Below are 12,475 nucleotides of genomic sequence, written 5' to 3'. Positions count from 1 at the left end.
CAGTAACCAACCATAAAACAGAGGAAGACAAAGAAGGCCTCGCTTGAGGATTCTGCCTCAGTCGCGGTGCCCCCCCCTCCACTCCCAATCCCACCCCTCAACCACCATCCACCCCTCTCTGTCCAGCATCTCTGCCCTGCTCAAGGCCCAGGCTTCCTAAAACATGGGCTGCTTAATGAAGACAATATCATATTATTTCCCCTTGAATGACACAGAGAGGACTGGCGCTCTTTGCAGGGCTGCCAAGGACAGTGGACAAAGAGCAGAGGCAGGGAGAAGGAGAGCACAGCCCCCCACTCCAATCCATAGTGCACAGGGGCCTGGGACTGAGCACACATCCAGGGGCCAGGGCCAAAGCTTTCCTCATCTCTCACAGCCAGAGTATGACTCTATCGTTTGCATAGAAAATACAAATATTTTCTTTGTGAATTACTAAATATAAGCTTATGCACTGTAGCAAATACGAGCAGGTCTTTGTGATTTTTCAGTGTTAGTCTGACACAATCTTAGTCCTCGGAGATTACTTCTTTTTGGAGAAAATATATTCTTGGGGGATGGAGGTCCCATGTTTCATGAGCTGAAATAAAAGATCCCAGAAATGTTCCGTATGCACAAAAAGCTTATTTCTCTCCAAGTTTGTGCACAAATTAGTTTAAATCCCTGTTAGTGAGCATTTCTCCTCTGCCAAGATAATCCATCCACCTGACAGGTGTGGCATATCAAGAAGCTGATTAAACAGCATGATCATTACACAGGTGAACCTTGTGCTGGGGACAATAAAAGGCCACTCTAAAATGTGCAGTTTTGTCACACGGCATAATGCCACAGGTGTCTCAAGTTGAGGGAGTGTACAATTGGCATGCTGACTGCAGGAATGTTAATTTCTCTACCATAAGCCGCCTCCAACATCGTTTTAGAGAATGTGGCAGTACGTCCAACTGGCCTCACAACTGCAGACACCCTGTAACCACGCCAGCCCAGAACCTTCACACCCGGCTTCTTCACCTGCGGAATCGTCTCAGACCAGCCACCCGGACAGCTGATGAAACTGTGGGTTTGCATAATTTACATTTTACATTTTAGTCATTTAGCAGACGCTCTTATCCAGAGCGACTTACAGTAGTGAATGCATACATTTCATGCATTTATTATTATAATTTTTTTTGTACTGGCCCCCCGTGGGAATCAAACCCACAACCCTGGCGTTGCACACACCATGCTGGCGTTGCAAACACCATGCTCTACCAACTGAGCCACAGGGAAGACATAATCAAATCATTTCTGCACAAACTGTCAGAAACCATCTCAGGGAAGCTGACTGCAGTTCGGGGTTGTAACCGACTTCAGTGGGCAAATGCTCACCTTCGATGCCCACTGGCACGCTTGAGAAGTGTGGTCTTCACGGATGAATCCTGGTTTCAACTGTACCGGGCAGTGTGTAGGGTGTTGTGTGGGCAAATGGTTTGCTGATGTCAACGTTGTGAGCAGAATGCCCCATGGTGGCGTTGGGGTTATGATATGGGCAGGCATAAGCTACAGACAACGAACACAATTGCATTTTATCGATGGCAATTTTAATGTGCGGAGATACCGTGACAAGATCCTGAGGCCCATTGTCAGCCCCATGTCGCAAGGATCTGTACACAATTCCTGGAAGCTGAACATTTCCCAGTTCTTCCATGGCCTGCATACTCGCCAGACGTCACCCATTGAGCATGTTTGTTATGGTCTTGATCGACGTGTACGACAGCATGTTCTAGTTCCCGCCAATATCCAACAACTTCACACAGCCATTGAAGAGGAGTGGGACAACATTCCACAGGCCACAATCAACTCTTTCCGAAGGAGATGTGTCGCACTGCATGAGGCAAATGGTGGTCACACCAGATAGCGACTGGTTTTCTGATCCACACCCCTACTTTTTTAAAGGTGTGACCAACATATGCATTTTTGTATTTCCAGTCATGTGAAATCCATAGATTAGGGCCTAATGAATTTATTTCAGTTGACTCATTTCCTTATATGATCTGTAACTCAGTAAAATCTTTGAAATTGTTGCATGTTGCATTTTATAATTGTGTTCAGTGTAAAAAGGAGTGCCTCACATCAAAAGAGACAGATAAAAAAAAAATACCCGGGCACAGAAAAAAACCTTTCTGATTAATCTGAAATCGGTTCAGTTTTCAACTTACTTAAAACAGTAGGCTACTACTCATACAGTCAAACTGATTTTACATGGATTGAGTTGCCATTTTCCTCATCAACCTCTATAATGATATCCTACAGCGTCACCGAGCTCACCCCAGAACCCCTTGGGCAGTAAATTGATGCAGTGTGGTAAAATTGGAGCGCTTCGACCACAGGCATCCCACTCCTTAATAATTCTGTGCAGAAATGATTAGGGTGTTCTTGACAGACACCACTCCAATCCAGCCTTAATGAATGAAGACCCCTTATTTCAATAATTACATGAAGCAATAATTGCTGTGAATACCTTAGTTCTAATACACTTGCATGAAGAGGAGGGAGGGGAACAACGTTGGATAAATATATTTTCTTAAATGATTATTGCATAATTCATAGTTATGAAAGGGCCCACTGGGAAAACAAAGATGAGGTATGAGAGGGAGGGAATCTGGTGTTGTGCATATTAACTGAACCATGTTCATGAAACTAAATTACACCATTGAACACAATGTAATGTACTTGTTATTGTGTCTTTTACGGTCTCAGGGCACCATTGAAAATGAGACTCTGGTCTCAATTGTGCTTCCCTGATTAAATAAAAGTTAACCAATGTTATAGGTTACCATTGAACACCACCCATAGTATAATACTCTGAATTTATCATACAACTTCAGCAATAGAATCGATGACACGTTATATGAATCTATCATTCTTTGGGTACCAAAACATACCCATAAAAGAACAATTGTCATATCACCTTTTCCATGTCTTCATCCACATTCATCTCTCCCTTCACCTACCTCTCTACGTGCCCTATCACCTACCCCCTCTCTCCACCCATGTACTCTCCCTGCCCCCTGAAGCACCATACTTAGTGCACCACCTGCTGGTGACAGGGTTTTCTGACCCCACACTTGGTAGGGCAGTGGGATTGAGGTTACTGAAAAAGCCTTGTACTAAAAGTTCAGAGTACATTGAAGAGGGTCAGCTAGAGCAAAGTAAGGTGTAGAATACAAATAGGATTCCCTATAAATAGTGTTCCATGCCAAATAAAAGGCTTTGTGCGATTAAGGTTCGAAGAGCTACGCCTTCCGTGGCATAGGGGATCCCCGCACCAAACACACACACACACATCCAGGCAGTTTCCATGTTGTGACTAGAGGGAACCGCTACGACCGGAAGTTCCTTTTTGCAGCAGGTTAGGAGAGCATTTTAGCTAACCCTAACCCTTTTTCTAACCAATGTCTCCTAACCTGCCGTCTTAATTATTCTAACCTGCTCCGAAAAAAATCACTTCCGGTCATAGCTGTACTCCCTCTAGTCAGAACCAGGTTTCCATTGACCCGGGTTTATGAAAAAATAAATAAAAAAGATTGGGATTTGTGATGGAAACGGCAGCTATAGGAGAAATGTTCTAAAGATTGTAATTTTTATCCATTTGACAGGGGTGTATTTTTATTTTTGTCAAACTTTCTTTATTACGAAAAATTATGGAAGTGGCGGTTTTTCTTTGGGGGGGGGGGGGGGGGAGCGTCACTAGTAGCGAGGTTACTGAGTGCCTGGGAGGTTTCCTTGTGGCTTGCTCCAGTAATGAGTTAAACATATGGTCATGGCGTTCCTCCAAGGTAGGGAGTTCTTCAATAAGGTTCTGAAGTAGCTCCTCCTGTCTTCCAATGGTGGCTCCTTGCAGGGAGACAGCAGTGTGGAGCTGGTCTGAGCCTGCTGGGTCAGTCATGGCCAGTTCGTACTATCAAGACTCAGTATAAGACCCAGATGCAGACACAGGAGGCGGATGGTTCGGTTGTCAGAATATTTATTTATTATCACAAAGGGTCAGGGAAAAGGGCAGGTCGAGGGCAAGCAGAGGTTCGTAATCCAAAGCAGAGTCAACAAGTGACAGAATGGCAGGCATGCAGGCTCAGGGCAGGCTGAAAGGTCAGAACAGGGAAGACTAGAAAACAAAACTGGAGAGAAGGTAACACATGGAAAACACGACTTGACGAGACAAGACGAACTGGCAACAGACAAACAGAAAACGCAAGTATAAATACACAGGGGATAATGTGGAAAAATAGGAGACACCTGGTGGGGTGGAGACAAGCGCGAAACAGATGAAACAGATCATGGTGTGACACTGAGCTCAATTTCGAGTGTCATAGCAAACGGTCTGAATGATTATGTAAATAAGGCATTTCTGTTTTTAATTTTTATTTTATTTACAAAAATGTCTAAAAACCTGTTTTCGCTTTGACATTATGGGATATTTTGTGTAGATTGATGAGATTTTTTAGTTTTTTTTAATCAATTTTAGAATAAAGCTGTAACTTAACAAAATGTGGAAAAAGTGAAGGGGTTTGAATACTTTCCGAATGCACTGTAGATGTTTCAAGTAGACCACCATAGTCCCTGTGCTAAAGAACGCCAAGGTAAACTGTCTAAATGACTAATCGCCCCATAGCACTCAGATCTGTAGCCATGAAATGCTTTGAAAGGCTGGTCAGGGTTCACATAAACACTATCATCCCAGACACCCTGGACACACTCCAATTTGCATACCGCCGTAATAGTTGCACAGATGATGCAATCTCTATTGCACTCCATACTGCCCTTTCCCACTTGGACAAAAGGATACCTACATGAGAATCCTGTTCATTAAAACTACAGCTCAGCGTTCAACACCATAGTGCCCTCCAAGCTCATCACTAAGCCAAGGACCCTGGGACTGAACACCTCCCTCTGCAACTGGATCCTGGACTTCCTGATGGGACGCCTCCAGGTGGTGAGGGTAGGCAACAACACATCTGCCACACTGAACCCCAGGGGCCCCTCAGGGGTGCATGCTTAGTCCCTTCCTGTACTCTCTGTTCACCCATGACTGTGTGGCCGCGCACAACTCCAACACCATCATTACGTTTGTCGACGACACAACGGTAGTAGTCATCATCACCGATGGACGATGAGACAGCCTATAGGGAGGAGGTCAGAGACCTGGCAGTGTGGTGCCAAGACAAAAACCTCTCCTCACCATCAGAAAGTCATAGGAGCTGATCGTGGACTACAGTAAACGGAGGGCCGAGCACACCAACACCTCTTCTCCCTTAGGAGGCTGATAAGATTTGGCATGGGCACTCAGATCGTAAAAAATGTGTACAGCGGCACCATTGAGAGTATCTACAGAGGGAAGTGCCGTGTGCACGGCCAAGTACATCGTTGGGGCCGAGCTCCCTGCCATCCAGAACCTCTATACCAGGCGGTGTCAGAGGAAGGCCCTAAAAATTGTCAAAGACTCCAGACACCCAAGTCAGACTGTTCTCTCTGCTACTGCACGGCAAGCGGTACCAATGCACCAAGTCTGGAACCAACAGGACCCGAACAGCTTCTACCCCTAAGCCATAAAACTTCTAAATAGTTTGTTAACATACTGTAGTTAGTCCAGATATCTACAGTATTTGGTTATCTGCTTTGACCCTTATTGCACAAACTGTTTTGACTCATCACACACGTTGCTGCTACTGTTAACTATCTGCCACTTTATTCCTGGTTATATGTACATATCTACCTCGATTACCTCGTACCCCTGCACATCGACTCGGTACTGGTATCCCTTGCATATAGCTAAGTTATCGTTACTCATTGTGTATCTATTATTACTTTTATTATTACGCATTTTACTTTTCTATAATTTCTCCCCCAAAAACTCCTCTCTGCATTGCTGGGAAGGGCCCATCGGTAAGCATTTCACTGTTAGGCCACACCTGTTGCTTACGAAGGATTTGATTTGAATCCCAAAGAGCAAGCAAAATCAAAAACATTACCATAGGCACATTCGCTCGCACAAATCCCTTGGATGAAACCTAGGAAGGAACCTAGCTCAGAGGGATAGCCCATCCTCTTCTGGCTGTACCTGTTGTACAGCCTATCCAGTGTCAGTTTGTGTCACACTGTGTATCTTCCTGTCTCTATCTGATAACAGTGCTGTCTACCTCTCAGAACCAGTAAACATCTCACTGTGAGGAGTCTGTCTGTTCCCTCTATCTGTCACGGGAGGGAGCTTCGTTATTTCCTCTCCTTCTTATTATTTCACCTTTCCCTGACATTCAGGGATTATTGATGATGTCTCCTGTCTCGCTGTGCAGCCGCCCTTTGACCTGTGGACAAGTCTTGTTGCGCTGCAGATAAATGAAAATATCAGAACCCCATATTGGTTTCATAGCCAGGGATATAGGGAGAATCTCGGTCGCATACTCCTCGCATCCTTGAGGAGAGAGAACGTGAGGAGTATGCAATTGAGATCCTCCCCTAAACTAGACACACTGTCGGGGTTGCTTTGATTGTTTTCTCTCCTTTCTGAAAACAACTACTCTCCTCAACCGAGAGGCTAGGTGAGAAGACTGGCTGCTGCACAGACAGAGATACAAAAACAAAAGTCATTCAATTATTAATTGGGCTTAGGAGGAGGGGTCAAATGAGTGATGCCTGGTTTAATAGCAGTCCCTGGCATTTAAGTTCCTGTCAGAGGCAAGAATGAATTCTGGAGACAGGTTATCTTTACTATCAGAAGTTGACATCACACCCTGGAGCTAAATGGAATGCAGGCTTGATGAATATATATCAACACAGAACAAAAAGGCCACAAGAAACAGGACAGGGGCTGTCAGTGGATAGAAATGGGGATCAGGACAAACACCCACAAGGGCCTGTTAAGTCCCCAGTGTTGATGTTGTCTGTGACTAAAGACAGTTGAGAAGCTTTACAGGTAATCTCTGATGAAGGAATGGATAGGGACAACATTACTGGATTAGTGTTAGGGGCTCAGGATGAAGATATTACATTAATTAATTCTCATTAAAAATTGCAATTGGCCATTTTTAATTAATGGACACAATTTCAATTTCATTTGAGCTCAGGGAGTCCTGAGAATGAAAGAGCAGAGTCATGCATGTGTAGCTTACTTAGCAGAGTGTCTCTCTGCAAATGGTCACTTCCCACTGGGTACAAACTGGTGAAATAAACATTGTTTCAAAGTCATTTGTGATGTGGAATCTATGTGGAAAATATATTGGATTTGCAAAAAGTCATAAACTGTTGTTTTGAGGCTGAATTTTCAACCACAGAATTATGTCATCATGGTAACCAAAGATAAAATATGTTGAATTTGTACCTTGGAAACAACATCAGATCTTCAACGTAATATCCACTAGAAGAAAAAAACAATAGGCTGGGCAGCATGTCCTACTGGAGAGTTGATCTATCTACAGCTATCCCTTTGGTCTGTCATCCAGGGTATTAAAGGGATACTTCGGGATTTTAGCAATGAGGCCCTTTATCTACTTCTCCAGAGTCTGATTAACTCGTGGATACCATTTGTATGTCTCTGCGTGCTGTTTGAATAAAGTTGCTAACTGGCGTTAGCGCAATGAGTGGAAGTCTATGGGTATCTGTTAGCATGCTAGTAGATACCCATAGACTTCCAGTCATTGGGCTAATGCTAGTTAGCACTGGCTCGCGAAACTACTTCTAACTTCCTTCATACAGGACAGAGAGACATAAAAATGGCTTCCGCGAGTTCATCTGACTCCGGGGAAGTAGATACTTTGGGATCATTGCCAAAATCCCATAGTATTCCTTTAACCTATTGAGAATGATTGTTGTGGAATCTCCACCTAATAGATTCAGAGTTGCTATCATAGGCATTCTAAAGGGTAGGTTTAACAGAGCAAATTAAATATATCCATATTTTATCATACACTGAGTGTACAAAACATTAGGCACGCCTTCCTAATATTGAGTTGCACCCCCTTTTGCCCTCAGAACATCCTCAATTCATTGGGACATGGACTCTACAAGGTGTCGAAAGCATTCCACAAGGATGCTGGCCCATGTTGACTCCAATGCTTCCCACAGTTGTGTCATGTTGGCTGGATGTCCTTTGGGTGGTGGACCATTCTTGATACACACGGGAAGCTGTTAAGCATGAAAACTCAGCAGCGTTGCAGTTCTTGACACATTCAAACCGGTGCGCCTGGCACCTACTACCATAACCCGTTCAAAGGCACTTCAATCTTTTGTCTTGCACATTCACCCTCTGAATGTCACACTTACACAATCCATGTCTCAATTGTCTCAAGCATTACAAATCCTTCTTCAACCTGTCTCCTCCCATTCATCCAAACTGATTGAAGTGGATTTAACAGGTGACATCAATAAGGGATCATACTTTCCACCTGGATTCACCTGATCAGTAAATGTCATGGAAAGAGCAGGTGTTCCTGTTTTGTATACTCAGTGTACATCCAGTCCTCGTAATTTACAGCATTTCCCTCATTCAGACAACAAAAAAAGGCGCAAAAGTAGCCAAATTAGCGATAAGGGCAACTTCTGCGCGGTGCTCAAGTTCAGAGAGATTGTCTGTCAAGACCGCTGTGAAGCGGAGACCCTGAGCTCTGAAGTCATGTATAGTGTTACTGTACAGCCACTGCATTCTGCACACCGTGTACTTTAATAATCTCAATTGCAATCCATGTCATTTGGTTGTGCTATTCAATGAAGCACAGTGATAACACATTAAGTTGTTGTACAAATATAACACTGTATTCCCATTTGAACTTTGTTGTGCTTTTAAAATGGTTGAAAGCATAGCGATAACACATTTAGGTGACAACTAAACCAAAAAATAGACATTGATTTTCCATTGGAATTTGGTTGTGCTAACCTGTTGTGGATAGGGGGCAGTATTTTCACGGCCAGATGAAAAAAACGTACCCGATTTAATCTGGTTACTACTCTTGCCCAGAAACTAGAATATGCATATTATTAGTAGATTTGGATAGAACACACTCTGAAGTTTCTAAAACTGTTTGAATGGTGTCTGTGAGTATAACAGAACTCATATGGCAGGCAAAAAGCTAAGAAGATTCCAAGCAGGAAGTGGCCTGTCTGAGAATTTGTAGTTCTTCTTTTGGTTCTCTATCGAAACTACAGTATCTGAGCTGTTACGAAGCACTTTCTAAGGCTTCCATTGTCTCTCTAAAGCCTTCAGAAAGCGGATTGAGGCGTCTCCTGTCTCTGGGCAGAGTATACTAGCACAGTTTGTCAGTGGTCTGCCTGGTGACAAAGAGATTGGATATGCGCGGTCCCGCGACCATGCTGTTTTTTATTTTCCTCTTTGAATGAATACACTATTGTCCGGTTGGAATATTATCGCTATTTTATGAGAAAAATACCATAAAAATGGATTTTAAACAGCGTTTGACATGCTTCTAAGTACGGTAAAGGAACATTTAGAATTTTTTTGTCTCGAAATGCGCTCGCGCGTTACCCTTTGGATAGTGACCTGAACACACTAACAAAACGGAGGTATTTGGACATAACTATGGATTATTTGGAACAAAAACAACATTTGTTGTGGAAGTAGCAGTCCTGGGAGTGCATTCTGACGAAGATCACCAAAGGTAATACAATTTTTCTAATAGTAATTCTTAGTTTAGTGAGCCTCGAACTTGGCGGGTGTCAAAATAGCTAGCCGTGATGGCTGAGCTATGTACTCAGAATATTGCAAAATGTGCTTTCGCCGAAAAGCTATTTTAAAATCTGACACAGCGATTGCATAAAGGAGTTCTGTATCTATAATTCTTAAAATAATTGTTATGTATTTTGTCAAAGTTTATGATGAGTAATTTAGTAAATTCACCGGAAGTTTTGGGTGGGAATGCATGTTCTGAACATCACATGCCAATGTAAAAAGCTGTTTTTGGATATAAATATGAACTTGATTCAACAAAACATGCATGTATTGTATAACATAATGTCCTAGGAGTGTCATCTGATGAAGATCATCAAAGGTTATTGCTTCATTTAGCTGTGTTTTGGGTTTATGTGACATATATGCTTGCTTGGAAAATGGCTGTGTGATTGTTTTTGGCTATGTTCTCTCCTAACATAATCTAATGTTTTGCTTTGCTGTAAAGCCTTTTTGAAATCGGACAATGTGGTTAGATTAACGAGAGTCTTGTCTTTAAAATGGTGTAAAATAGTCGTATGTTTGAAAAATTGAAATGATTGCATTTTTGAGGTTTATGTATTTCGCGCCATGCTCTACCATTGGATATTGGCGAGGCGTTCCGCAAGCGGAACGTCTGTCCTCTTAAGATGGTTGAAAGCATTGTGATAACTTATTAGGAATTCAACAAACTTTTTTTTGAATGGTTGAAAATAGGTTGTAACGTATCAACCAAATAATACCCAATTCTTCACGTTGAAATGAAGTGGTATGCCCAGTAGGTGGATTACCGTAATGGATATTTCAATTTATCAATGGGCTAGTGATTCATTGCCTATCATCTTCTCCTCTCTCTTTCTCATTTGCCGAAAACTAAGTAGCTTTTAAGCAATTGGTTAATGTGTAATTTCTCAAATCGTTCCGATGACTAGAGGGAGACACCATGAAGGGCAATGAAAAACAGCAGTCTTTTCATGCATTCGCATCAAACATCTTGAACATCAGACATGACCGGATATAAAATAACAACTTGACCGTTCCTCATTACCAACGGTTACATCTAATCCAATACCTCATATATGCATCAGGCTAAATCCCCAGTCGTGTTCTCTTCATGTGGGCTCTGTGGACATGGTGAACTTGGGGAAAATGACACACTGTTTAAGTCCTTTAAGATGAATGAATTTCTTCTGTCATCCTCCTGGAGGCTCAGAGTACCTGTGGGTCCATTAGGCATGGGGAGCTGTGACACCTCCGGGGAAGGCTGGGTGGGCGGGGGCCACAAATTGATTCTCCTCTCAGGCGGAAGGAGAGGATTGGAGGGAGAGGGTGCAGAGGGGACCTGGGGGTGGTAATGGAGCTTTTGGAGTGAGCTTAATGCCTAGGATCAGAGAAATCAATGGAGAAATATAGTTTGGCCTCCCTCCAATCCCCTCTTGCCTCCTTTGTCTAAGTGGGTAGAGGTCAACGACATAGAGGCGTCTGTCTGGTAAGACATGACTGAAGCCTCCGGTCCTCCACTGGTTGGTCACACATGGATCAGCAGTCCTGGATCTATGCATCTCGGTCAGTCAGAGAGACTACCCCGGGGACCGTTCACATGTGTGGTTTACGAATGGTTGGTCGGCGACCGAGTGGGGATTTAACCATCAAAGCCGGTTCTTATGTACGTTGTTCCACTGGCTTTGAATCCTTCCTCTATCATTAGCCCATCTTTTGAGTCCTTTTACCATTCTCTTCCACAGAGCCTCCAGCAGAAGCCAATGTTAAAGCCAATGTGGAAAAATTCATAGGCAAGACATTCTGCACGCACATGTACTCATATACTGATACAGTTGAACGGTTAATGTGATAAAATACTAGAACTAAAATGTTGATTTGATACAACTGGGGGTGTGGGCATGAACAGTCCTTCATAGATAACTGGGGTCCCGGTTGGCTCTCCTGGATCGGAACCGGATCTCAGACAGCTTGGAGTTGATGCCAGTGCCAATTTGTCCCTTCCTGGCCAATGGGAAGCGGGCTAGAGTGGCATCTGCGGAGGGAGAGAGCGACAGCACAACAACAGTTGGAGGAGGGAGGACGGCGCAGGAGTGACAGTAAGGAACACAGCCGTTTTTCAGCCCTGCCAGAGCTGTCACGCCATTAAAAACAAAATGATGATGAATGAAGGGGGCTTACTGGATCGGAAATGGGCCCGGCCGCCTCCGCCACACACACCCTCTCAATCCTCATCCTCTCTAAATCATGTTTCACTTTTTTTTTATTGAATTACGGTGGCACAGCACTCAAGCGCAACCTAATAATGCATGTGTAAATGATTCAGTTTTGGGATGCTACTTCAACTGTATCAGTGAGATATAGTGGGGTCCAGAGTTATTGACACCGTTGATAAAGATGAGCAATAATGATGGTATAAAATAATTCATTAAAATACTGAGCTATATTGCATGCAAAAAAAAATGGGGAACTATATTATTTTATAGTAATGCAATTGCTCAGAGAAAAATACTTTGTTTGTATAGTCCAAAACGTGATTTTCCTGTGTTATATATATACACTCGGAACAAAAATATAAACGCAACATGTAAAGTGTTGGCCCCATGTTTCATGAGCTGAAATAAAAAAAATCCCAGAAATGTTCCATACACACAAAAAGCTTATTTGGCATTCTGACTGCAGGAATGTCCACCAGAGCTGTTGCCAGAGAATTTAATGTTAATTTCTCTACCATAAGCTGCCTCCAATGTCGTTTTATAGAATTTGGCAGTACGTCCAACTGGCCTCAAC

General features: G+C 43.1%; 1 protein-coding gene across 2 annotated transcripts in view; it reads right to left on the bottom strand.

Annotated features, from left to right (window-relative positions):
• Positions 1-3,983: 3,983 nt before the first annotated feature.
• Positions 3,984-12,475, bottom strand: part of LOC106576738 (uncharacterized) — a 29,172-nt gene continuing 20,680 nt past the window's right edge. For both annotated transcript variants that reach the window (XM_014154101.3, XM_014154102.3), the window contains exon 5: positions 3,984-11,720. In XM_014154101.3, coding sequence (XP_014009576.1) covers positions 11,599-11,720 — 122 coding nt within the window. In that variant the 3' untranslated portion in view covers positions 3,984-11,598. The remainder of the gene's footprint in view (positions 11,721-12,475) is intronic.

This window comes from Salmo salar, chromosome 18 (genome assembly GCF_965601325.2).
Source record: "Salmo salar chromosome 18, fSalSal1, whole genome shotgun sequence".
In the NCBI taxonomy this organism is placed as follows: domain Eukaryota; kingdom Metazoa; phylum Chordata; class Actinopteri; order Salmoniformes; family Salmonidae; genus Salmo; species Salmo salar.
This window is presented reverse-complemented; position numbering and strand designations above follow the sequence as displayed.